At 40.6% G+C, this 27,543-nt stretch overlaps 1 protein-coding gene across 4 annotated transcripts; it reads right to left on the bottom strand.

The window, feature by feature from the left end:
- Positions 1–3,835: 3,835 nt before the first annotated feature.
- dusp10 (dual specificity phosphatase 10) lies at positions 3,836–15,282 on the bottom strand. 4 transcript variants are annotated; one of them, XM_061704869.1, is made up of 5 exons: positions 15,072–15,282; positions 13,436–14,265; positions 10,327–10,695; positions 9,062–9,307; positions 3,836–8,930 (listed from the first exon to the last, which is right to left on the bottom strand). In XM_061704869.1, exons 2-5 carry the CDS (start codon positions 14,217–14,219, stop codon positions 8,827–8,829), a joined length of 1,503 nt encoding a protein of 500 aa, XP_061560853.1. In that variant the 5' UTR covers positions 14,220–14,265; positions 15,072–15,282; the 3' UTR covers positions 3,836–8,826. The 4 variants fall into 4 exon arrangements, with proteins under 4 accessions (XP_061560853.1, XP_061560854.1, XP_061560856.1 ...); XM_061704872.1 differs by having other exon boundaries at positions 8,839–8,930; positions 9,005–9,307; XM_061704873.1 differs by having other exon boundaries at positions 8,845–8,930; positions 9,021–9,307.
- Positions 15,283–27,543: the final 12,261 nt, after the last annotated feature.

Below are 27,543 nucleotides of genomic sequence, written 5' to 3' on the forward strand. Positions count from 1 at the left end.
TGAATAAATCGATTACTAGGGAAATTATTATTTGTGTCAGAATACTTTACTTAAAACGCTGTACGATCACACTGTCATGATATGGAATGTATTTTGTTTTGTAGTATAAGAATAGATACAAATAAATATTTTGTTTGTTAGTCAGCCAGAGCTGCGAAGAATGCAAAGTCATTAACGTCCTTTCACCATCGTTCCTGTTATACTATGTTGTGTGTGTTTTTGACAAATGTCCTGTTTTTTTTCATTCAAGCAACACACTTTTCCTCATATTTTTGAGATTGTAGAGTGAAAGCTGCAGCTGGCTACTAGTGTGGACTGAATGGGTGGCAACATTGAGAAAATGAAATGCCAATAGTATAAGGGGAAAAGCCCATCAGCAACATATTGAAAAAAACACAAAAAAAATAACTTTGAACTAGTTAATTTTTGGAATGTTTAATTGACCTTAGAAGTAGTTCATGTAGAAAATGAACTTTCCCAACACTGGCTACTGAACAAGTATTCAAACCCACTTATTGCTTGCTCTGAATGAGAATTTCCAACAAAATGGATGTGAGTGTTTGAAAAATGTGAGTGTTTGAAAAAAAACTGAATTATATATGTATTTATAAGTATGCTTTTATGGCTGTAGTGGGACAAATAGCATGGGAATGCTCCTGTGTGTATTAACAGATTCTGACCTTTTAGCGGCGCATGCATGCATGTACGCCGGACATACACATGCAGTCCACATGCAGTAACTCATAATTCCTCATGGCTCGTCAGTGTGTCGCAGACTAGTGTACAGACAGCGAGCTGTAGTACAAAGTTGAGCCTATATTAGTGCGACTGACTTCCCCAAATGGAGGTTTCATATGTAGCATCATGTAACTCAATAGGGCCATTAATTACCTCTGTTTCCTAGGTGACCTCACAAACAACAGCTGCACAGTTATCTGTCATCTTGCGACACTCTCCTCCAAACGTAGCGGCGCAGTGTGGCCAATTCCTTTATCTTTGGAGCAGACTGCAAACATTTGGGTATGACAGCAAATGATGAACCTGAGACAAGAGATCGACTCAATTTCAGATTCTATTTCCGGGTACATGAAACGCAACTTGGAAGACAACATGATTTGAAATGAAACACCAATTTTAAGAGAGAGACACTTTAAAATGATTGACGTGACTTAATATTTAGTTGCAAATCTGTCGTTTGCAATAACTAGTTTTTTTGGTTTTCATGTTGGTTACGCCTCTAACTGTAAGTGTAGCCTGTACAGGAAAAATCCAAATCTAAAAATGATCCATCTCATATATCTACCTAGTTGTTATTTTGATAACTGGTGTATGAAGCTGCAGTCTTCGTGACATGTTATGATACTTTTTTTCCATGGTAACTGGAACCTCATTCATGACTCTGTCCTTGAACACATCAGATGATGTCTCGCTTCTTTCAGAGCCGATTTGATTCACTGGTCTTCATCCACACATGTTCCCGCTCAGTTCTTTATTTAGATGCATGCGTGCACAGCAAACGAAACGCGGTGATAAAAAAAACAAAGTGCACAACAGACGTGACACAGAGAAAACCCAGGTGGGCTCCCACAGTTCTCGCCTAAACAATCTTAAAGGTAAACGCATGAACAATAACTACAACGGCACTCAGCAGAGCGAAAACATGATCCAAAGTGGAAAAATCGCTATGAATATAATATATTTGCAGCTTATTCCCAAAAGCTCTTATTACTGCATAGCAGACGGCAGTAAATGACAAGCATGAATGGCATGATGTTAATCAGTTGGTTGGTAATTGTTGGGTGGGGGGATTGGCCCAACCACAACAATAAACATACGATCATATGTAATTAATAAAGTTTTAAATAGTGGACGACATAGTTCGCTCATCAGTCAAATGAAAACGTTTCCCAACACGACTCGGGTGCGCTGTTAATTACGTCATTGCTGCTGCATAATTACCTGATCAACATCAGCTGTTGGCCCTTCTGTAATGAATATTTAATAAATTAATAAAATATAATAAAATGTTTTCCTGTTAAGCTGAGTGTATTATACTGAACTAATACAAACAAAGCACTTTATGAACATTTGTATGATTTCTCCAGCTGCTGCGCTCATCTGACTCTGTCTGCCATTTTTATCATATTTTTTCTGTATCAACGCAATGCATCATGGGATTGTTCCCTTTCTAGTGACCATGGGTGGTTCATGACTTTTTAACATGCATTGTGGGATACATTGATACTGCTTTATAGGCGATAACCTATACTGACTTCACATAGCTCACTGCACTATACTGTACAGTGGCTAGGGATTGGTTTTTGAACGCAACCGTTGTGTTAAAGCGCAAAGTGAGGCTGCGGCGGCATTTAGTTGGCGATGTCGTGCGAGTGAGTCTTCCTGTGACAAAGGGGGCTGCTTTGATGATAACCAGTGCGGCCGTCCTCGGGCTCACACAGCTCCTCTGTTTCATTTCACCGCCTCCTCTTTTGTTGTGAGGTCATGCACACACTTGTGTGTACGCGCATGTGCTGTGTGTGTTTAGGAAAAGGTAGGCCCTCCTCTCGAGCCCGTTTTGCCTAATACGTCCATGTGGGGCTCGCTGGAAAGATCAGTTCTATTCTGGTGCTGCCAGCCTGCCCAGTGCTGATAGGGAAGGATTAATGAGGCGGGGCTCTCATCAACTCGTAATTAGAAACAACGCTAACCACTATTTTTGTGCCTGTTCCTATGGTGGGATCTTGACCCCTGCGCCCCTTCCCTACTGCCTGAATAAATATAGGCCCGGCAGCTACGTGACACATGTTCCAAAAAGAGGAGAGCGCAGATAATTCTCAAGTCTGGCTGTTAAACGTTCACATTTCACAAGGATGATATCGCTTTCTCTTAAAATACATGCTGTCACATTTGTTTTGTTGTTATTGACGCTTACGGTGTTTGGAAATGTCCCGCATCTTGGAAGCGGCACCACCTTTATACGTACATATCAGTAATTGCCCCCCCCCCTCCCCCACCCACTAAACACGCTTCGACAATGTATTCCAGTGGAACCTCTAAAGTCAAACGACACTGACGTTGAATTGTCCACAATTTTCTTAAAAATATGCCTTTATACAGGTGTATCTCAAGAAAATATATTTAAAAAAAAAAAAATTATTTAAAAAATTTTATATCGCAATCTCCATTTTTTTATATAAGAAACAACCAAAATAATTTTTAATATACGAATGAGGTAAGAATTGGCCCTCAGGAAAGTATTCTTCTGTGTTTAATGAATCCGGATACTGTATTACAGTTTCACCTTTGTGATTGACTTACTGAAATAATTGAACTTTTCTACATTATATTTAACGAGATGCCCCCCTAGTTGCACAAAACTTCATGCCTCGAGCTGTTGTCTTGTCGCTAATCACAAGAGATCTCGCAGAACCTCAGTTGAGTGCGCACGAAAGGATCTACTTTTGCCTTTTAGACCTTTTTGTAACAAAAATCTTCCTCGACAAAAAGAATACACACTGCAAGAAAGAATGACGCCACATCACGTTATCAAAGCTAAGGTGCGAAATAAAAAAAAAATCAAAGGTCCACCAGTGTCCCTATTTGGATTGTTGAGTTTCCACTGTACTTGTTTTAGACATTTTGAATACATTAATGCACTTTCATATTCGTGGGAGTTTAGAGAAGCCCCTTTGTCTGTTCCGACTGCACAAAAAGGAAGATCCATAAAAGAATACTAGCAAGCACCATTGCAATAAGCCACGTAAAGACCGCAGTTTGATACAGACTGTCGTAACAGTCTTGATCATTTAAAACAAAAATAAAAAATGAACCAAACTCGAAGCCTCCCTGTTTATTTTCAAATCTCACAAGTAGAGATTACAAAATTACAGTGCTTCAGTGGTAACTGTTCAAGGAGTAGCGATAGTAGAAGAGGGATGACAGACGAGTTGAAGAGCAAGTCATGCATAAAGGTGAGGGAGAAGGCCTCCATTAGAATAGCACCCTTTGTGGAGAAAAATAAATCCATCTGTCCATAGGTCAGTGCAAAAATAGTCCTAATATAATGTATGCATACAAAGAAAAAATATATATATTTAAATATATTCACGTGTTGTACTGTATATACTTGACAGTTGATAAGAGACACAAAGAAAAAATATATTGAATTATAAATCATTCTAATGGAGCCTCTGAGCCCAGAGCAGAGACTCTACATGATATTGTTGTAATCCATGAAAAGAAACACTGCAATAACTTTAAAAAAAATAAAAATAAAAAGCAGTGTGGGAAATAGACAGCACCAGATGGACTGCAAGAGTCCTTCACACACCAGGAGCGAATGGCATGCTACATTTTCTCAAGCAGAGAGCAATGTACACTACTACACTGTTTACATTGTCTTATATATCAGTGCATACAAAAAAAGCCATGTGTAGCAAAAAGAAAAACATACATTATTTGTAAATAACATTGGCTCAGGTGGCAAGCTCCCGTTTTTGTTTTTGTTTTGTTGTTTGCCCGAGGCTAATCGCTGAATACAAATGCAGAAGCTACAAACGTGCTAAATGGTTACACAGCACCAGTTGACACAGACACAATGATACATGTGAGGACATGTCAGCACACTTGAATTCAAAAAATACAAAATAAAAAGTCATCCACACTGATTGCAAACTCTCATTTATGCTCCAAAGAGTTGCAGCAATATCCCCTCAAAACAATGACTAGTTTTGTAAAAACAACCTGCAACATTTTCATTTGCATAGCATGATTTCTTTTCACCAGGGAAATATGGAATTTACTGTCACTCTTCTTCACGTCATCTCATACTTTTCCATGTGATGCCTTTTTTTTTAGCAAGGGTATGCAAAATATGCAGTACTTCAAAATGTATTAGACAGCCACCTGATGAGGTTTATGTCAAAGTTTACCTAAATTAAGAGCCTTCTTTTTATGTTTCTGGAATGGTTAATACACATCCGAAGAAGCTATTTAAGCTAAATGATTTTATTACTAAAATATACTATTTATGAATTTTCAAATTGACCTAAAAAAAAACTAAAATAATTGACTAGTAAAGAAGTTGTTGACATTCTTGAACAGAGAAACAGAGCAGTTTTAGTGATTGAATGTTATGCTATTAATTTCTGACCACTGAGCAAGATCACAGTTATAGTGAATTCTGCTTTAAATTCTTCAGTCCTGTACAAAATTGTCAATTGAAATGGAAAGAGTCCACATTCATGATGGTATTTGGTACCCTTTCTTTTTTCTTTTTTTTGTGACAGCTGGTCTAATAAATTTGTTAAGCACTGTACATCCCTGTACTTTGTTTATGCATTTGTTTTCATGCAAATGAAAATAAACAGTGGAGAAGTATGAGAACAGAAAACAACACTTGTGAGAATTGTGTCAGTGTGTTCAGTATTTTACATTAAAAGCCTTGAAAATGTGACCATCTTTTTTTTTTTAATCTTTTTTAATCATCAACATTATCATCATCTCCAGTAATTATCTAACCAAACGGGAAGTAAGTAAAAGCTGATGCACAATGTGTCAATGAGTGTGAAAATTTAGATGGCGTAGGCTGAGGGTTAACTTTGTGTGTGGGTGTATTATTTTTAAACTATTTAGCATAGAGATGCATTTACAGGTTATGTTTTTTTTTTTTTATCTCAATGACTCACAGTTACGTCCAGTACAGCCCAAAGTGATTCATATCGTGGCCACATTTGAAATTGTTCTTTTGACTGGAAATGACAAAAGAAAAATTGTACAAAGTTGTGTTAAAAATACCCTTAAACATTCTTCGCCATAGCCATTGTTTTTTTTTCAACATGAAAATGATTCATATTCCTAATCTTATCAGACAATTTTGAGGAACCGCAATCTTATGCACCATTCTAAAGGATCCTGGTAACATTTTGTCTATATATATTTGTCTTTCCATGTATTGACAAAGGGTATTATTGATTTTTTGTTTTGCCAAATTCCATTAAAAATAATAATAAAATAAAAACACTATATATTAACACACAAATATTCAGTATCTTTTCTTCATCTTAATTGTTTTGCTACTTTCTCTTGTCACCTCAAACTTTGGCCAGGGTATGAACAACTGGGCTTAACAGCAACCTATTTTATTCTCCGTCACAGCATATTTACCAACAGAAATCAGAATAATTTCATATAAAATGGCAACAAGAACAGCGTGTCTCCACTTGTGAGAGCTCTCTGTAGCAGCACATCCCCAAAACAATGGCAGAGAGCTGCCAAAAATGTCATTTTGCCACAAGATTTCTCCCCATGACTTGTGGTAAAAGTGGTTCAGTTTTGTTTTCATAACTTGAAAGTCAAGATTGTTCAACTCACCATTAAAAAATCATTTTTCTACTAATTACAGTGCACTTTTTTTCCCCTTTTTTTTCTGAAATCAGATTCTCACTAGGCTCCATTTGAATGCAGTTTTCTGAACCTCCAAAGGAATAAATTATTTCTGGTTGTACATATTCTTTTTGATGTCAAAGAGAGCAACCCAGCAGGCCCTGGTACGACTTCACTGTGGTCTGTATTCATCTGCAAGTTATGTTGCCGTGCGCAGGCTCGGTGGTGACGCGAGAGTTAAGGCATTGAACGAGGCACTAGAAACAGCATGTGAAAGCGACACTTTGCCTACGCCAGGCAGAAATGCTCACTCGGCTGTAGCTTAGTGTCAAGAGTTGAAAGGTCACGACACACTTGCCGGAGAAGGGTGCCTGCATTTGAGGTGTGTGCCTCTGCTACCATGTATTACCAGAGCTCATAATGACAGGGGTTAAAAGACATATTGGGCTATATAGCCACACACACGGTAAAAACATGTTACAATATAGCTAGCACAGAGATGAAGAGAAGCAAAAAGTAGAGATGGGAAAAGCAGGCAGTGAAATATGTGTTCTGTTTCATTAAAGTATCACCAGTAGCCCTGTTTTATGTTGTTGCTGTTCAGTGTTTTTTTGGCTATGTATGGTTCTGTTGATTTGGGCAAAAGATGCTAAAGTGACTCAACTTGTGGCTCGGGACCGAAAAGTGGGTTGCAGACTAAAACGTTACACATATAGTATAGTGGTACCTTGACTTAAGAGTTTAATTTGTTCCGTGACGAAGCTACCAGTCAAAAGATATAAAAACCCCATTTTTCTTTTTTTTAATTTAAATTCATGTCGTTCAGTAACTCATTAAAGTAGCCATCTTTGGCAGATATAGCAGCTGCACACATGTGCCATTCTTTCTACATTGCCAATCAAATATTCTTCAGAAAGTTCTTCCCATTTTGTTGCAGAAAGTTGCTTTTCTTTCACATTTTGTCCAGTTCATCCCAAACCAGCTCAATAGGGTTTAAGTCTGGAGACTGTGCCTTTGTTATAATTCTGAAATGTACATTATTAATTAGTTTTGGAAAACCTTACCTGGTTATTGTTTAACCTCTGGCAGTTCACCACTTATCTTAGTTTGTACCTTTTCAAGCAATCAATTAGATTTGAACTTCTATACTTTTATTTTATTTTTTTAAATGAAAGGGTGTTCTAAAACTTTTGACCAATAGTGTATCTCAAATCGTGAGTAAAACGTGGGATGCTGGCAAATGATGTGCGCTGGCGTGATTTAGCAGCGGCATATCTGAATACGCTCGAATCTCAAAATTTGTCTCGCAACACAAAGCAAAAAAAAATTTAATAGAAATCAATCACCCTCACGAGGGCTTGTAACTCAGAAAACTCCTCCTTTTAAGTCAAGGTACAGTGCTACTGTATTTGTATTTTTCGGACCGGGTTTCTACACGAAGATATTAGATTGGGCAAGGGGCTGGAAGTGTGCCTTGCATTCTTTGCCACAAATACACTCGGTAAACAAATACAGTGCAGCTCAGCCTCTGGCTATCTGATATAATGGCCAACGATAAGCTTTTGGCCGTAGGTAAAACTCATTAGAAATGGTGTTTAAAAATATAATATACATATGTTTTCAGAGGCTATTTTTAAACATTTTCTTTATTGTTCTCGAAAACTGAGTCGCGACTTTGCAATAATGCAGGTGCCGGGATGACAACAGTTGAGAACCACTGCTCTTAAACATCTGCTCCTATTGCTATTAGGGATGGGCATAATAATGGATTAATCGACTAATTTCAAGAATTGGGTTGAACTCTTGAACTCGTTCTTAGTTTATCTTGTATTGAATCAATTGATGAAAAATGTAGTACACTACTTGGCCGCAACCAGCAGAGATGCTGTCAATTCAGTCTAGTTTGCCATCTAAAGAACACAACGTCAGCAGCATGATTCTGGCATTGAAACTGGGGTCCGAACATTCAGCGATATTGTCCCCTCCCATTGAAAATATTAATTCAATGGATGATTTTCCAATAGTCAACAAGAAAATGTAACACCCATCCCTAATAAGTATTATACCCGGAACATAAACGTAATGCACAAAACAGTATTCATTACATAACACCAATATTCAGCAAAGAGCTGGAAATGTTTCCAATATATACACATAAGATGAAGGTTCCATTCCATTCAGAAATTATTGCACAGTAAGCCATAGTGGACTTGTAATGGTCACCCCTGTATAAAAATAGAACAATAAAAAAAAAACCAGACATGTCTTGAACTGTTTATTTTCTTTTTCTTTAACTGGCACCACCATTTGCCAGCCCCGCCAGAATGTGTGCCACAGTGTGAAGTGTGAACCTCTCCTGTCTCACACTTGCTCCTCTACAGTCCCACATGGAACTTTTCCAAGCAAGCACATTCTCACTCCCTCTGTCTCAACATCTCAAACTCATGCTCTCCTCCAGGACGTCGGCCAGGTCCAAACAGTCGTCATATTTTGGCATTCCTCATCAGTTTTGACCCACAGATTTGCTGACCCACAGCTTTGCCACTCTGCAGAGTCCAAGACGAGCACAGACGGGGAGATTCAGAACAAAACAAAAAACAAAAAAAAGGGGCTTACTCACATTCCAAACTCAATACCCAGTGAGTGATGCGAGCACTTCAGACAATAGTTTCCACACCCATCAGCTTTGGCGTGAGGATCCGTGGTGTGATTCCGTTGTTGAGGTCTTCCTCGAACTCCAGCAGCTGGCCCATGAAGTTGAGGTTGGGGGATATAATGGGCCGTCTGGTTTTGACGAACTTGTAGGCGTCCGTCATGGTCATCCAGGTGTGCTTCATCAAGTAGGCGATGACGATAGTGGCGGAGCGAGACACGCCGGCCTGGCAGTGGATCAGAAGGCCCATACCAGCTTGGTGTGCTTCCTCTGAAACACAGTATAATAAAAATCGGGGAAAAAATCTGTCACATCCATTTTCTATAGCGCTTATCCTGGTTAGGGTTGTGGAGAGCTGGATCCTATCCCAGGTGACTAGGCGAAACCTGAATTGGTCATCAGTCAATCACAGGCCACATACAGTATAGAGACAGGCAACCAGTCACACCCACATTTAACGTGCCTATTTCATTGGCCGAGAGACTACTGAAGTTGGCGACTTGATGGCAACTCGAGTCTCCGCTGGTTGCGGAGATCCGCAACGTATCCTGGAGACAGGTCACCAGGGAGTAGCTGTGAATTTCAATTTTCTGTTCTATTTCAACAGAGAGCTTTTGGAGACTCATTCTGTTCACAACTGGGGAGACATTTCCGTGAGGTCTCCGCGACCTGCTGGGGACTGAGGAGACGTCACGGAGACCTCTCTGCGACCTGCTGAATTTTGTTAGGAGGTTCCACTCTATTGGCTTTGTTATCAGCAAACATGGACTCACATGGGAATTTGTAAGGAAATCCATCAATTCATTTTCTTTAGTGCTTGTCCTCACTATGGTCATGGGTCAGTTGGAGCCTATCCCAGCTGACTTTGGACAAGAGGCTGGGTACACCCGGAACTGGTCAACAGTCAAGCACAGGGTACATATAGACCAACAACCATTCACACACATTCACAACTACAATATCGAGTGTTTAATTTGCCTAACATGCATGTTTATAAAATGTGGCAGGAAGCTGAAGTAATTGGAGAACACCAATGCAAGCCAGGGGAGAACATGCAAACCCAGAAAGTCAGAATTGTGAGGTAGACGTGCTAACCACTAAGCTACCGTGTTGCCTCAATGGACAATTAGACAACAACATTTGAGGTTGTTTTAGCAATGTTATAACATGTCCATAAATACTGTAACTAGAATGCCACTCAAGCGCTACAGAAAATGGATGTTAAGCTTTGTTAAGCTTATTTGTAGCAAAATATGTAGCACAATATAAACATGACAATGTTTTCCTACCAATAAATTCAAATGCCTCCTCGAAGTACTGGCGAAGGTTCTGCTTGTTGCTGTCGGTGGCAGGCAGGCGCTTGTAGATGAACAGGCCAGTGTCATAGTGAAAAAGCGGAAGGTGGGTGGTGACATTTAGGATGTATCCGACGTTCAAGTGTTGCAGCAAGTTGATGTCCTGAGCGTCGCGCTCATTGCCCAGGTAGAGGAAGGGCAGCACGGGCGTCACGTCTGCGTTCTCGATGTCCGGAGTGGAGGGCAGGGTGTGAGGTAGCGCCCCCGAGAGGCCGGCAGTTGCGCCCGAGTCCAGACCTTCATGAAGGTGCAGCGAGTGTTCGCACAGGTTCTCGTGGCTCTGCCTGAAGCAGCTAAGGCCTCCTGCAAACACAAGCACTCAGATTACAGGTCGTGAGCTAGACAAAAGTGCCTTAATGCTGGACAAACATTCTGTTACAGATACTAGCACGAATTACAAAGACTGAGTGGGACAACTGTAGTTGATATACAGGGTCTTCATAAAGTCTCTTTATAGTTTGGAAATTTTCCACTCCACTGTACACAGTGGTTATCCGTTTTTAAGTGAGTAAGTTTTAAATCACATTGTATTGTTGTGTTTCACGCATCCTGTTGATGGAAGTGTCATCCTTTTGAATGGCACAATGTGTATCACGGTTTCCTGAGACAAAATCGGATATGCAGACATTCACTTTGGGACTATCTCGCTGAACTTTTCTAGTCACGTGGGGGTGTTCTGATTCCCAGATTCTCATATTGTCTTTCTTCACTTTCCATGAAACATGAAGTGTTTTTTTTTTAATGATGAATCAACCTTTCATGTATAGACAAGACATAAGATAAGATACATTAAATAATTAAATAGAATTTTAAAGAAAGAATTTAACAGTTTTTTCATCACGATTTCATGCTTCAATTCAGCGGGCACTATAATACAGACATAGTAGACATAGATTTGATGATGGAACACAGAAGACCATCGCAACTAAGATGCAATAATAGAGGATAAAGAATGCATGCTTTCGTTATGTGGCTTGGTGTAATTTTCATACTTTTATGTTTAGTTTTAAAATAAAATTCAGCTGGGAACGGCAATAAACACCTTCAAGCAAGCACTTGGCCTCTTTTTTGAAGAATTGTTCACTTTCTGCTGCTGGTTGTGAAGTTCGCTCCCGATTTCCCAATTTTATGGTACGAATCACATTTGGTGCTAAGCTAGGAGTGAGGAATTGACCACAATATGGCATTATTTTATGAGACAACACACACACACACACACACACACACACACAGAGACATTATATTGTCTTGGCAGTGGCCTGTTGAGTTTAATAAATAGTGGAAACTTTACCACAATAGCTACAGTATGAGACAATAGCTAATACAGACTCATTTTTTTATTACCCCTCTCAGTGAACTTTTGCCCCCTATATAACTGGTTTGCACCTGTCACCCGTAATGCCGTTAAGTTGTGTAGAAACACACACACACACACACATTGTCAGTGCACATATTGTTCACAGAGCAATAGTCAATGCATGATTTAATGTGAGGTCATTGCACAGCCTTGCAGCTTCCCCTTTTGGTCCCTGGGTAGGTGGAGAGTTATTTTATGATTTTCATACATCTCTCTCACATCACCTGATAATTGGGGTGGAACATCATACAATATTATTGCAGTAGTTTGTCCACAATATCAATAACAGTTTTAGCGGTTCATAACACACTTTGTCTGACACAAAGTTGTTTAATTGCTGTTGTTTTTTCAGAAGCAATAAACAAACATTTTTTCATAGACAAGCATTTAATTATAAAAAAAAATATATACACACACAATTTAGTAGGAGAAATGTTTTTTCTTTTTTAATCCTGCGTTCAATCTTTGCTCTTTGTTGTACATTTTACTCTTTATAATGTTAATGCTGACTGACATAGTACGTAATAAACTGTAACATAATAAATGATATTTTCATTGGTTGCTTAGATATGCGGTTATGACAATTTGTGGAGAAGAATGCTGAGGTTCACATTCCAGTAAAACACAAATAGTGTCATAAATTGTCTATTCAGTCCTTGCACACTGGGCCTCCATCTTATGGATATTTGACGCTTGTAATCAGATACATTGCAATATCGATGTCCCCCCTCCCACCCCCGCACCCTATTTTTGAAGCGGGAGCAATGCATCAATCCACAGCAAATATTTGAAGAGGGCATTTCATAAAAGTGAGCGTTCTTGTTTCATTTTAGCCTCATGTGAATCTCATTGCTGCGATTTGGAGAGCAAATGATGAACAGAGCTCTTTGGCCTAAAAAAACCCCCAAAAAAGTTTACAACAGAGGCAGCTGAGTGCCCTGCGTCCCATGTCAGGTCTTTGATAGAGAATAGTCGATTAGTTGAAGGCTAGGTCAAAAACCGGTCAACCAGGATGTAATTTGGTTGCCTACGGTGTTGCCGTGAAAGCAGTGTAGCAGTACAGGACGATTCCATGCCTGTTGGTGACCCCTGCTATATGGAATAGTAATGATGCTTCACGGCCTCAGTACAAATGCTCAGTTCTGAGCATTCCCTTTTCTAGTCAGTGACTAGTAGACGTGCAAAGAACACTGACAGCCAAACCTTCGGCACAACATGCTGCTCTAACAACAAACACGCACGCACACGCGCCAATGGTGGAAAACAGCAGCCATTCAACATTCTGCCTTAACAAGCAGCAGCTTCGCACATCCTGCATAGTACTCTGTATTTATGTCAATAAGTCATTAAACGCTGCGCTTTTTCACATGATTAAACAAGCAATTTGCCGACAGGGCAGGTCAGCTGATCAAAACAATCAAGGTCAAAGTTTAACAGGCTTTACACAAACACTGCACACTATTATGCAAACTCTCACGGTTTCCTCTCAGTTGATATTGGCGCTAAAGCTCCTAGCGCTGCGAAACCGCTCATTGCTCTCAGATGTCTAGAATGATTTACTGCCTCCAGAGTCAAACTAAGGCGCATGAAATTGCACTTTCTATCCCTTAATATGCTGGAAAGCCCCCTTTCCATTTCCAACCCATCATGCTTTTGTATTAGCCACGCCTTGACAGATTCACTCACCTTTGAGAATGATGGGGTCTTTGCCCTCCCTCCTTAGCGACTCCAGGACCACGTGGAGAGGCTGCGAGGGCGCCAGCCTGTTGGGGTCCGAGGTGCTGTCGTCGTAGACCACGATTTCTTTGGAGAAGATGCCCTTAAATGAGTCCTTGCCCTGCCGGCAGGAGATGAGGTCCAGAACAGTGATCTTTCCCTGCTGCAGCCTCCGCCGGCTGATCTTGTCAGAGCAGTTGATGTGCACCGCCCCCCGGATGTGGCTCTTGTTGTACTCCGTGAAGGCTCGGCAGTCGATGATGACCGGCACGGGCCCGATGGGGTGACCCATGGGGCAGCAGGTCACCCGCTTTGCCAGCTCATTGGGGTGGATGACTCTCACAGTGGTGGACGGGTGCGCCTTGGGTGCGCCCTGGGCGAGGCTGGAGGCGCTCAATGCTTCGTGGTTGCTGAGCATAGGGGGTCCGGCATAGCTGAGGTTGGGACTGCTGGCACTCACCTGACTGTGGTTCAGGCTCGGGCTGTCCTTCTCATAAGTGGTCACCGAGCAGCAGCTGGCACTGCTGCATCCACACGACAAAGAGCGCGTGGAACCCTTGGATGAGGGCATATACGTCACAAGATTGGCCGTCGCCCGAATCTTCACCACGGTGGTGCTGATGACCGTATTGTCGCTGCTGGTGGAGGCGATGGAGTCCAGGTAGCTGGTGTCCAGTCGCAGTTGGAGTTCCTGAGGTCGGATCGGCCTTGGCAGCGCCACCACAATTCTGTCGTCAAGGGGAGATGGAGGCATGGGGAGGCCGAGGGCTGGACGTCTTCGGAGAACTCAACACGCCGCTCTGAGATGAGAAGGAAAAGATTTTCAAGGCCTTGCTCGGTTCAAAGAATTGTGCATTCGCACAGTGCGATCCAGACTGTGAATCAACACACGTCTGTTTGATCAACAGCAGCTCCTGTAGCCAAATATTGCAAGTGGCAACACCCACACTAATCACAAAAACAAACAGTGTCTTTCAAGTGAATCACTTAAAGGTAATTCAATTTGAATCATCCTCTTGTTACTATAATGCTTTTTCGATGTGGCCAATTATGATGAATGTCTTCATCCCAAGCTCTTACTTGGAGAGAAAACGCCAGAAAATACTGCAACACTGCAGTTTGATCTCTCCCACAAGTGAAAAGACGTAAGGATGGACGGCAAATTCCTTTCAAAAGCAAGCGTTTTCAGAGCATGTCATCCTGGAATGTTATGTAAGGACCACCGCCATGCATGCATACATGCATGCATGCACGCACTCTGCCTGCCGTGGTCATCCTCCAGCACAGCAAAGGGAAATCATTCATGGACAAATTCATTGAAGAAACTCGGCATGAGGACGTGCTGTGAATATAACGTGGGAGTCACAGTGAGGTGAGCACGTAAGCCTCGTCCACTATATCTAATTTAAAAAAATAAATGAACAAAAATCAATATCCGCAATGCTTGCATAAGAAACATAAAAAGCAGCATGTTAACATCATAAAATAATATCAAAATGGTTGCACCAGGATGTTTCATTAATTATGGACAAACGTGAAATCTCGTCGATAGTGTGTTCCTTCCATCAACTTGTAATTGCCCAACTTGCTTTGAATTTCTGCTTACCGGTGTGTGTGTTGCTGTCTTTGGCCCAGGAATGCACGATCTCCGCTCGATGACAGGGCTGCCTCCATTCAGCCAGTCGCCGCGCAGTGGGTCGGCAACATTTTCGGGGGGCTACTTTTTTCTTTTACCCCGTTACGCAGAAATAATGTTGAAGGAAGTCCGCCAGCCTCCAGTAGTCGCGCAGCGGGACTGACGCGAGTTGGAGCCAATTCGCCAGTTCATTAATATTAAATGTGTCTTTTGGGTACAGTGAGGTCCCGCCCTGCAGTGGGCGTGGTTTTAGCCGGGACGTCTGGTTCTGAGCCAGGGGGGAGGACGAGGGAGGGGAACGGATCGGGTGGGAGTGTCTGTTGCTTTAAAAGCGCGGCTTCAAACCGCTTTCAGCCGCATGTCCGAGCAGCGATGATGTCACGGGCAGCCAATCAGCAGTCACGTGGAGAATCAAGGAAGAAGCCGCGGTGCTGTCACGTCCTGCTCAACAATGTGGGAACACAAGCGACAGTGCATTCACTTACAGCTCGTCAAAGATGGTGGTTAGTTTAAAAAGTGTTTCCACAGGGCCTTAAAAGTATTTGAATAGTGTCGGTTCTTTGCGTCGGCGTGAAAATGTTTGAAATAACTTCTTTTCCATAGTGTTAGATTGAAAACAATGTGGTATATAACTACGCCTGTACAGTACGGTATAACTATTGTATATAAAACGTTATTTTCCTTCCTATTCATAGGTATTTTGTTTTTGTTTTTTTCTGGAGTAATACCATCTTGAACAAAACAATACAGTAATTAAGTGTGAATGTAGTCTGATTTACCACAGATGTATTGTGCCAAAAAAAAAAACTTGAAAATTGATTGGATAATTACAAGCGTTAAAATTGCTGAAGTTCTTTTGGTAATATACATATGCAAAACTGTAATTTCCCAGAAAAGTTTGTTCATTTCATATATTATGCAAATACACTAAACTCATTAAACTACTTTTCTGAAAGCCAATTCCTAATTTCAATTTAAATCATTTTTATCATTTATTATATATTACAATACCCAGACAAGGTGTTTTTTTTCCTGGGTGCCCCCCCTACCTATAATCCCCACCTATTTTCCTCTTTGTATGGTCTATCTATACGATACATGAGTTTCACCTTTTGAATTACTGAAATTCACAATTTTCTAATCTATTGAGATGCACCTGTATACCTTATTCTATTCATGAAGTAAGTTATTAAGAGTGCCTGTAAGTGACTGTCAACTAATGTCACTGGCAGATGCTCTATGTAATTATCCATCCATCCATTTTCCGTACCGCTTATCCTCACGAGGGTCGCGGGCATGCTGCAGCCTATCCCAGCTTTTGATCCAAATTCTAGGTGGCCACCATTAAACCGTTTTGCTGCAGACGTCATTTAACAGCACGTGTAAATTACAGACAGTATCAGGTTTCATACAACTGTTTGGTCTCGGGGCATTGGTGATGTTCATGCTAACGTGCAAATGTCATTTGTATTGCATGATGTCTAATATACCTCGTCATATCTGTATATACTGTGTATATATGTGTATATACTGTATGTATATGTCATAGCATATTATGCTTGACAAAATGTGTTTGCTTCGGTCTCTTACAACACACTTTATTCATTTAAATGTTTAACTACACTATCTTGACTTTAAAAAAAAAAAAAAAAGTTTGGATCTGGAAGGAATGCATGTTAAGAATACATCAAACTGTTTTCAATAGAATGGTGGTCTCTGCAGGAAGTAATATGAATTATGACATATTCATATTTTTCCATTGCTGACATCTGGTATCTTCATGCTTTATCTATTTTTCAAACATATAGTCATGTGAAAGCAATGTGGGTTGAGAGAATAAACAATGTATACTTCTATTACAGGAAAGATTGGTATTGTTTATTCCACTTTTTATGTCTCATCTGTATTTCTAGATATATGAAATGTCCTACTTTTTTTCAAACAACTCTCTCTTTTGCATATTTTACAGCACAAGAAAAGTGGACACAACAGAGACAATACAAGGATGTGTGTCAATACTATTATAAAATGTTAATGGGTATAAGTAATCCATGTTATGTGCCTGAAAGAACCAAATAAAACTTAAGAGAACTTTCAGTGATAGTTAAGCAACATTAAGGTAACAATGCTACTAATTTGATGTTTTTGGCCGAAGTGTCAATTAGCAACAGCCTATTAGGCTGACGACATTGTCAAATATGAAAGGCCGCATGCTGGGTCTTTCTGGCTATAAACCCTAAATATACTCCAAGCTCTCTTTTTATCCTCAGCTGCAACCCGAAACAATGCTGGGCATTTATTTTTGCTGTTATTATTAGTGCACTGTGCACTTATTTATAAATGGACACAAGCCTATTTGAATTGGATTGCCAGCTCCTCTTGTAACACTTCGTGATGAAGGTGTGTGACCCTCGCTAAGGCAACAGATGTTCTGCTGATTTGTTTATACAGGCCGCATTCATCTTTCCTTCGATTGCAACCAGTCGTCCTGTCTGCAGCTGAAAAATACCCCCACAGCATGATGCTGGCACCACCATGCTTCACTGTTCGGACTGTATTGGACAGGTGATGAGCAGTGCCTGGTTTTCTCCACGCATGCCACTTAGAATTGAAGCCAACAATTTCTATCTTGGTCTCGTCAGACCAGAGAATCTTATTTCTCACCATCTTGGAGAACTTAAGGTGTTTTTTAGCAAACTCCATGCGGGCTTTCATGTGTCTTGCACTGAGGAGAGGCTTCCATCGCGCTACTCTGCCATAAAGTCCCCACTGGTGGACGGCTGCAGTGATAGTTGAGTTTCTAGAACTTTTGCCCATCTCCCGACTGCATCTCTGGAACTCAGCCACAGTGATCTTTGGGTTCTTCTTGACCTCTCTCACCCAGGCTCTTCTCCCCCAATTGCTCAGTTTGGCCGGACGGCCAGCTCTAGGAAGGGGAAATTTAAGGGGGTATGAAAACTTTCCGTACCCATTGTAGATCTGAGGTGTGTCCAAAAATAGTTACAGGATTGGTGTTCCAAAATATATAGTTCAAACCCAAACTACATACTGTATTTACTCTCTGCAGCCATTGAAAATTTTTTTCACCCACATGCTTTTATATACATACCCTGTGTCAGGCCGAGTAAAAATAAAATAAAATATGAAACATAATTGCAATGTATCCATGAATATAAATGACTAGAAAGCATCAAGTAAATGAGATGAAATCTTCTATATCAAGTCAAGTATTATTTTACTTGTCTGGAATAAATCCAAATGCATGATTGACCGTCGCATTGTGACAACGCTTTCTCTAAAACCTTTGGTTTCCAACAGACCACTTTTAATTATGTAAGACAACCCTTTCCCAAAAGCAAAATGCTTTATGCAGTGGTATTGATCAACAAAGAGGTATAACTTTCCTTGTCCAATGACGTTTCACATTTGTCGTGTATATAGTTGCTTGCTGTTGTAATAAATTGTCCGGGTTATAGTAATGCATTATATATTTATATTATATATATATATATATATATATATATATATATATATATATATATATATTGAAAGTTTGGTTCCCGGGACAGAACCACCACCAGTTCTAATAGGTTCAAATATACAGTACTTTGTATAGATTGTTCTACCTTTATGTTTTAGCCACATGTCAAATATACGCAAAAGACCCACACTGATGACCACATGCACAATGATATTCAATACAAGAGTTGCGTCAAATAGTGAGGTATTTTTTAACAATTTTTTATATTGTGGTGGTTGATGTCTACAGTGGTGTATAACTGTATTGCATCTTACTTAGAACTGCTCCCAATATTTCTTACTCTCTCATTGAAGTAACAGAAATATTAAACACAGCTCTCATTATGATACAGTCCAGCTATACACCACTATAAACTACCACAAACAAACCAATAAGCATTTTAAATGAATACCACTCTGACAGTGTTAATCAAAACTAAGTATTAAGACCTTTGTAAAGGCAAAAGTATTGATACGTCTGTATTCATCCATCCATCCATTTTCTGAGCCGCTTATCCTCACAAGGGTCGCGGGCGTGCTGGAGCCTATCCCAGCTGTCATCGGGCAGGAGGCGGAGTACACCCTGAACTGGTTGCCAGCCAATCGCAGGGCACATACAAACAGACAACCATTCACACTCACATGCACACCTACGGGCAATTTAGAGTCTCCAATTTATGCATGGTTTTTTTTTGGGATGTGGGAGGAAACCGGAGTGCCCGGAGAAAACCCACGCAGGCACAGGGAGAACATGCAAACTCCACACAGTCGGGGCCGGGGATTGAACCCAGGTCCTCAGAACTGTGAGGCTGACGCTCTTACCAGTCGCCCACCGTGCCGCCAAGTCTGTATTGGATATCAATATATTGTGGAAGGAGTCATAATGTTGTGGGGAGTTTGTGTAAATTGATGGTGGTAATAAACAAGCATTTGACAATAGCTAGGTTAAAGAAGCCAAACTAATTATGTGTCCTTCAAAAATCGATATAAAGATACATTCATCCTTATTACAAAGCAGCGTGGAGTTGCTTTCAATAACCTTACAGTAGTAGAGGAGCGATAGCAAGGTGGCACTTTTGAAACAAGGTGTCAAAATGATGACTGAGCAGTTATGTAAATTCAACCAGTTCTGCCTGTACGACTGGTTTCATCAGGCTAACGTCAAACTGAAAAGATAATACTGTACTGTCCCATTCTGACGTGTACGTTCAGCATTCGCTTAGCGACATGTAGCTGAAGAAATAAAGCCCATGAAAGTGCATCAGGGTCCTGGTCACAGAAGACGCAAAATGTATTATTTAGCAAAAGTCAATATAATAATAAAAGGCATCAGTGCGTGATTTTCTAGGAAGCAAAAGGTTTTGATAAGGATCCTTTGACTTTCCAAAGTGTCATGTCAGTGATCTATTCAAGGAACAATAAAGCACAATTCTGATTTGATCGGTTACCTGGAACCGGCGCTGGTTCCTGGAAGAATTCGGTCATTATTCAACGTGGAAAAATTATTGTATTTTGAATGTTGAATGTTGATTGTTGACAGGCAGCGCAACATTTTTTTTGTTCTGGTGCAAACTGTTTTATGTTTCATATAATAAAAAATATTGCAAATATCGTGTAGTTCCCTCACCGAAACGGTCAGATTCATTTTTAGTGAGATTTTGTGCCTTTTTTTTTTTTACTTTTGCCAGAGCACATTAGAGCTTACAGAAATGTCAGTCAGCGGAAAACATGAGTGAATGTGGTTTTCTATATCACACCAATATGAGATCATGACAAATACTTAGTCAAATACATAGTCAAATACTGTCAAGTTGTTCGTTTTTTGGGGGGGGGGGGTTTAAGCGTGGAAAATGAGACTGATGCCGACATGTTATTTGCTAGCACAGAAGAAAGACACAAACCACTTCCTGCCTTTGACAAGGTACAGACTTAATGTCACATTCAAAGCAGCATGTGGGGATATTAAAATAAGCTTGAGAACCAGTTATAATCCATAAATGCATTTGGCAAAAGTCATTGAGAATGGGGCTGAATTACCAGTGTATCGGTTTACTAATTTAGGTTTTTAGTCCTTAATGTGTATTTTATGTAATTGACTGGGCGCTTGCTTGCAGTACTTCGCCCTATCTGGTGAACCACTGCATCAATCCTTGAGCGTAGGAGGGACATATGAGGCACAGATGGGCCTACTGAAATCTCAACAGCCTGAAAAGCAACATGTTCACCAAAAGCGAGGCGGGACATTACCAAAGATTCAACAGCATGTCACTGTATGCAGTCTTAAATTCTCTCCATTTGGCATCACAGGTGGCTCCGCCTGTGAAACTTGTCTCAAGAGTTAAAAGTCCTATCATTTGAAAACTAGACCCATTAGCCAGCTTTCATTCCAATAGCCGGAAAATATCGGACCAATTTGACATAAGTGTTTTTTGTTTAGTTTTTTTGGTGTGTTATTTTTTTTTTTTGGGGGGGGGGGTGTTATTTTATTAGACTGACAATAACTACATCTAGAGATCAAAGAAGTCACTCAACCAGATCGATCGATTCACTGGTAGCACCAGGAATTCAACCTACGTTTTGAGAAAATACATTTACGAATCCAGAACCATTGTCATGCATCGCCACATGCGAGACATGAGCATCTGTCGTAGAAGAAGAAAAGGGTAATGAGCATGTAAATAGAACAATTTTCTCAGCTCAGTGGATGAAGAAAGGATTAACTCATCAAGTGTGTTTTGCTTTTTGTTTGTGATTTTTCGTTCCAAATGCAGCGGTGGCAATCCAAAGTGAAAAAATGTGACAATAACCAGGGAACCTGGAAATGAAACTTAAGGCAGCATGAGAAAGATGCACGCCTTTCTGTCACGGCTGTTCAGTACAATCTGGCTAAGTTGCCAATAATAACGAAAATGCAAAATGAGATACGTGATGGTGATGGTGAGTCACCTTGGCAGCTAACCTCCCTTTTCACTTCCCCATACATTTGTCATAAAAAAAATAGGATCCCTTTGTCAAAATTATTTAATATTAATTCCACTTGTTCCCATGGTGACCTCAGACCTTATATAGCCATGACAGTACACGGCATTAAAAGATCCTACTATTATTTTTCATGATTGATTCAAATGGTTAAACAAAAATGATTCACATTTGTTTCTGGTCTCATTATTCACTGGCTTTCACTGGTTACATAACGACGGAGAGTAGATTTATCTGTTTCTCTTCAACTTTAGTGTTGCTTCTCCAAGATGGGTGACACATGAACGAAACAAAAGTCCTCTTACCATAACATCTCCATCTCTGAACTAATAACAAACCTATTTACCCTGAGCTGAGCTGGCGTGCTCAGTATTATTCAATCACGTTGGCATGTCCCTTCCTTCCCTAAGGGAAGGCCTGAATCATCCATGTGGTTACCAAGCAACTCGTAAATGTTGTATAGTAGATGATCCCAGAATTTATACGCGCACATACAATTGTTATGCATTAAGGCAAAACCCCATCATTGATATTGGCCATCCGTGCACTCAATATCTTGATTTAATGCTTCATCGTCAGTGAAATGTGCGATAATGATCTCAAGAATAGCAAAATATTGTCATTCTGCCTGGGGTGGGAGGCCAATTTAATTGTGACCTTCTCCCAGAATGGAAGCATTATCACACACAGACGAATTGGGGCGTATTGGATAATGTCTGATGGTGTTTATTCTCCCACAGTGAGCACATTAGGGTTGCATTGTATACTAGTACTAGAAAATACCGCAATACCGCACCGCCAAAAGAGAAACACTACTACTACTATTACACAATATCAGTACCAGTACTTCTGTGCAGTTCAGCAGATAGAATCTTGTTGGAGAACTGTTCATTCCTTAAGTGTGTTTGCTGTTTATTAGACACTGCCATAACATACGTACAGAATTTGTATGGGGAAAGAATGAAAGACGTTTCAGCTCTAATAATTTCACCAGTCCAAGGTATTTTCCGATTACTTGGATTGCTAAGATTGATTAGCTCTTTTATCTTTTACTAACTGACATGTCATTGCTAATAAAGCCTGATGACATCATCCATCAATCCATTTTCTGAGCCGCTTATCCTGGAGCCTATCCCAGCTATCTTCGGGCAGCAGGTGGGGTCCACCCTGAACTGGTTGCCAGCCAATTCCAAGGCACATACAAACAAACAACCATTCACACTCACATTCACGTACGGGCAATTTAGCGTCTTCAATTAACCTACCATGCATGTTTTGGGGTTGTGGGAGGAAACCGGAGTACCCGGAGAAAACCCACGCAGGCACAGGGAGAACATGCAAACTCCACACAGGCGGGCCTCTGGATTGAACCCCGGTCCTCAGAATTGTGAGGCAGACGCTCTAACCAGTCGTCCTCCGTGCCGCCCTGATGACATCATGTTATTCGTCAAACAGGTAACAGATGTGTATGTCTATATGTGTCCCGTGATTGGCTGGCAACCAGTCCTGGGTGTAGCCCGCCCTTCGCCCGAAGTAAACTGGGCTTCAGCTCACCCGCAATCCTGAGGATAAGCAGTCTAGAAACTGGATGATATAATAATTTCATTTAATACGCTCCACTGGCGGACGACTGGTTAGAGCGTCTGCCTTACAGTTCTGAGGACTGGGGTTGAATCCCTGGCCCCGCCTGTGTGGAGTTTGCATGTTCTCCCCATGCCTGCTGATAGCTGGGATAGGCTGCAGCACGCCCGCGACCCTCGTTAGGAGAAGCGGCTCAGAAAATGGATGGATGGACGCTCCACTGCCCCATATTTCTTTTTTTGGTGGGGTGCGGGGGGGAATACAAAGAATTTGAAATTCCAAGTTTTGTCATCTATGAGTCAATTGCTTTTAGTGACGTTCCAGGTTTTTGCCATAGTATCGGTATCAGTATCGAGGTACTTGATGCTTAATCAGTCAGAATTTTGGCATCGTAACAACACTACATTTTGTGTTTCTTAAACAAAAACTTTTATAGCAACTTTAACTGCGCTCCAACCGAGCATCTCATCAGAATATACTTGCTGCTTTCCACCTCTGACACAAACAAACGGCTCAAATATAAATACCAATGACTCCCCAAGTGCCCGTTGTTAATCGCGTGTAGCAACTGTTTCCAGGACATGGGGGGGTCACCTGCTGCATGTCTGTGTGGGAGCGTGGGACTGTCCCACAAGGGGCTGCAACTTGGCGTTGTGATTGATTTGCATCTCGACAGTGATATTATTGCAAATTAATGAGGGGACAATATATAGAACTATTGCAATACTAGCTCAGCACAAAATGTTTTGCATTGCTTTAAAGTGTGATTTGGTGACTTTGATAGGCTGTCTTCAGTCTTGTTCTGCTGTCTCTGCAGCCACTGTGTTCTTTCTGTTGAGGCTAACTCCCTAGAAAATTCGACACAAGCTGTCACAAATGTGAAACGCTTCACTTCCTATGACAGAGATGGAGGATGGAGGAGGACAGCAGGTGCATGGAATAGCACAATAAAAGCTTTTTGTTAATAAGTGTTATTGACAATTAGCACTTCAGAAAGTGCCTATAAATCAAACCCGTTTTCAGTTTGCCTCCATTAAAGGATAGGTTACACAGAGTAAATGTATCACACAGTTAATAAATACTTATTTCAAAAGAGATGTAAACTTTTAGGGTCCTATGTTTACATGTATGTATACAGTGCTAATGTAATCCGAATTTGCACGGAAAGTCGGAATGTGCCATATTCGAACCTACACTAATGCGGAAGTAAAATAATACTGTAGTTAATCCAATGAAAAACAGTAAATACGGCAGTAACTGAGCATATGTCTTCTTGTGCCACGTGACAACATTGTCTTAGGCCACAAAAAAGTTCATTGTGTGACGTTCGTAATCTTGAAATGTCACAATTACAGTAAATATTTGTAGGAAAAACACTTCTCAGCCATGAAATAAAACATCCATCTATCCATTCTCTGTAATGCTTAGCCTCACCAGGGTCGCGGGTGTGCTGGAGCCTATCCCAGCTGACTTTGGGCGAGAGGCGGGGTACCCCCTAATCTGGTCGCCACCCAATGGCAGGACAAATATAGACAACCATTCAAACTCACAACTACGGACAATTTAGAGTCTTCAATTAACCTGTCATGAATGCCAAAGCAGGTTTTTGGAGTGTGGGCGGAAACCAGAGTACCCGGAGAAATCCCACACAGGCTGGATTTGTTCCCTCAATCTGAGAACTATGAGGCGGATGTCAAAACCAGTTGGTCACCGTGTCGCATGAATATAAAACAGTCAAATGAAAAACAGTAAATTTGGCAATAAATAAGTGTGCCTTCTTGTGCTGCGTGACAATATATTCTTACAAATACTAAATTAAATGTCGTACGTACGTCAGGCCGTTGGAAACTGAGGAACCCCTGAACTGAGGGTCCATAGTTATTTGGGGAGAAAAAACTAAAACTAATTATACCTGTATATATACACCTGTACAGAAGAACACTGAAAAAAAATATCCTTTGAATTTCTGTAATTCAAACATGTACATCGGTTGCACATGATTTTATTTTCATGGAAAAGAAAGTGAAAAAAAAAAAAAGTGTAATTATGTTCCATACTATATAACTGATACCTTGGATGTAGGTAGTGAAACGCGAGCAAAACAAGTCACTTTACCATACCAGGGGTGTGGCGTTCGGTGCTGGAGCAGGTTAGTTAAGTGTGAGCGTATGGAGTTTTAGCATGCAGTACTCCTTATTTTGTAGTGTTTGTGCCATTAAAAAAAAAAAATTATTATTATTATTATTTTAAAAAAAAAGGACATTGACTGTCCTGTCCCACAAGTGAGGGCATTACAGTAGTTAATTGCATAAAAAAAAAAATTCCACTTCACACGAGCAGCGGCGTATCCGAAGCTCGCTCGTGTCGTAACTCAATTTGACACAAGCAAGAAGGGTGAAAGGGTCAAAAAGCATTTTGGAAAAGCACTCAATTTTAAAAGTTTTAAGATGTCAAATTTACACAGTGCAGCAAAAACAATAATGTCAGTGTGTAATGATTACCTTAACGATTAACGAAACTGTTGACACCAAAAAAGCAACAAGATTTTCTGTCCACAAAGAATAATCAAAACTGCCTACACGATTGTAATATATTATTATATTACCAATAAATAGGCAACAGTAAAATGATCTCCATAGTGAAGGTAATCTACATACTGCTTTGACCCGGCACAAATTTGATTTGGTATCATGCAGGGAAATGTTCTGTGTGAGCATATCAATGACTTGCTATCAGTCCATCATTCCCTCAAGCGCACATCTTGGGTTGAACCTTGTCATTTCCATTCAGTGTGACTACCATCAAGGGTTAGCCTGCTATTAATGTTGCATTGAAATGTCAGTCCACTGAATTCACACACAAAGAACAGTTTACCAGTCATGCATGCAGAACAAGGGGGAGAACAGTAGTTAAGTTTCCCTACCTAATTTCCTCATTATTATTGAACAGAAAAGCTCACTCGTTGCCTTTAGAAAAGTCCTTTGACAAAACTAATTTTGTCACCAAAATACTTGTAAAATATTCAGATAAATTGAATTTATGTTGATTTTTGTTTGTTTGTGTATTAAATCAACTACTGTCTTAAAGAAAATACCCTCTCATTTCTCTGTTATACTCTCCCTTTATCCGAGTCTCCTTGGTAAACGAATGTTTTTTTCAGTGACAGAAGCCGACAATACATGAAAGCTAATGAGGTCATTAGTGACCTACGAAAAGTAGAGAAAATGAAAACCAAAACAGGCAGGAGAGAGATGTGTGTCACTTGGTGATGTCATCCATCCGAGCGTCCAGTGTGACAGAGACGGCGGCAACAGCCTGAGTCAGAGAATGACATCAACGCTACAAGCTGTCAGACAGGTCGTGAAAGGCCTTTGTCCCATGCTCCCATTGTCCTCTGGTTAATGCAGTCATTCAGCCCGCCACCGGCCTTAACATTTGTTAATCTGACCTCACACACAGCTAGCTACACATCAGGACAAAGAAACACAAACAGCACATTTAAAAGCTGGCGTAGACCAAAGCCAGCACAAAAGACCAGCATTTTGATTGAGGTCAGGCAATGAAAACTGACCATTAGACAGATTCACTGGAAGGCAGAAGGATTTAAATGACTGGATGGCTTGTTGGTTGCTCTACTATCAACCCTAATTTAGTTGTTTTTATCTAAAACCAGCAGATGCTTGGTTATTTATTTGCATGCTGCCTCATCAGGTAGAGCCAATTCCTCATTTTTCATTCACATGAATAACTGCAGCTGCCAATTATCCAGCCACCAGTGTCACGTCACGTTGACGTGTTAAATTAAAAAGAACACGCAGGGCCGGCCGTGGGCATAGGCAACGTAGGCGGTCGCCGAGGGCGCCATCTGCTGGAGGGCCGCACTACCAGCGCCCTCCTCCTCGGGAAAAATAGCTTAATAAAATCATAAAATAATTTGTGACGCCCACGGGTGTTTCTGTCTTGAAAATAACAAATAAAATTACAAAATAAACTAAAGTAGCCATGTTTGTCACTTGGCAAGTCACGTCGAACCAGCGATCCGTTAGAACAGGCAGGACAGGCGATTTTAGTTACAATTTATTTTCCATCATGAAAAGGACTGCTAAGCCCTCAGGTGCACAGTTCCGAAAAAGAAGAAAAGCGAAGGAGGAAAAGAAGTCAAAATATAAAGGTAACGTTATGTCAACATATTTTTTTTAAATGTCGTTTTGTGTAAAGAACATGTTTTCGCTAGCTAGCTTGAAATAAAGCAAGCATTAGCTTAACACGCTGATGTCGGGTGACCAGACGTCCTCTTTTTTTGAGACCTAAAAATGTGCCTGGCCGAAATTTCAAACTAGTCAGGGATTCTCGAAGTACTACG

The sequence above is a fragment of the Phycodurus eques genome, chromosome 18, assembly GCF_024500275.1.
Source record: "Phycodurus eques isolate BA_2022a chromosome 18, UOR_Pequ_1.1, whole genome shotgun sequence".
Classification (NCBI taxonomy): domain Eukaryota; kingdom Metazoa; phylum Chordata; class Actinopteri; order Syngnathiformes; family Syngnathidae; genus Phycodurus; species Phycodurus eques.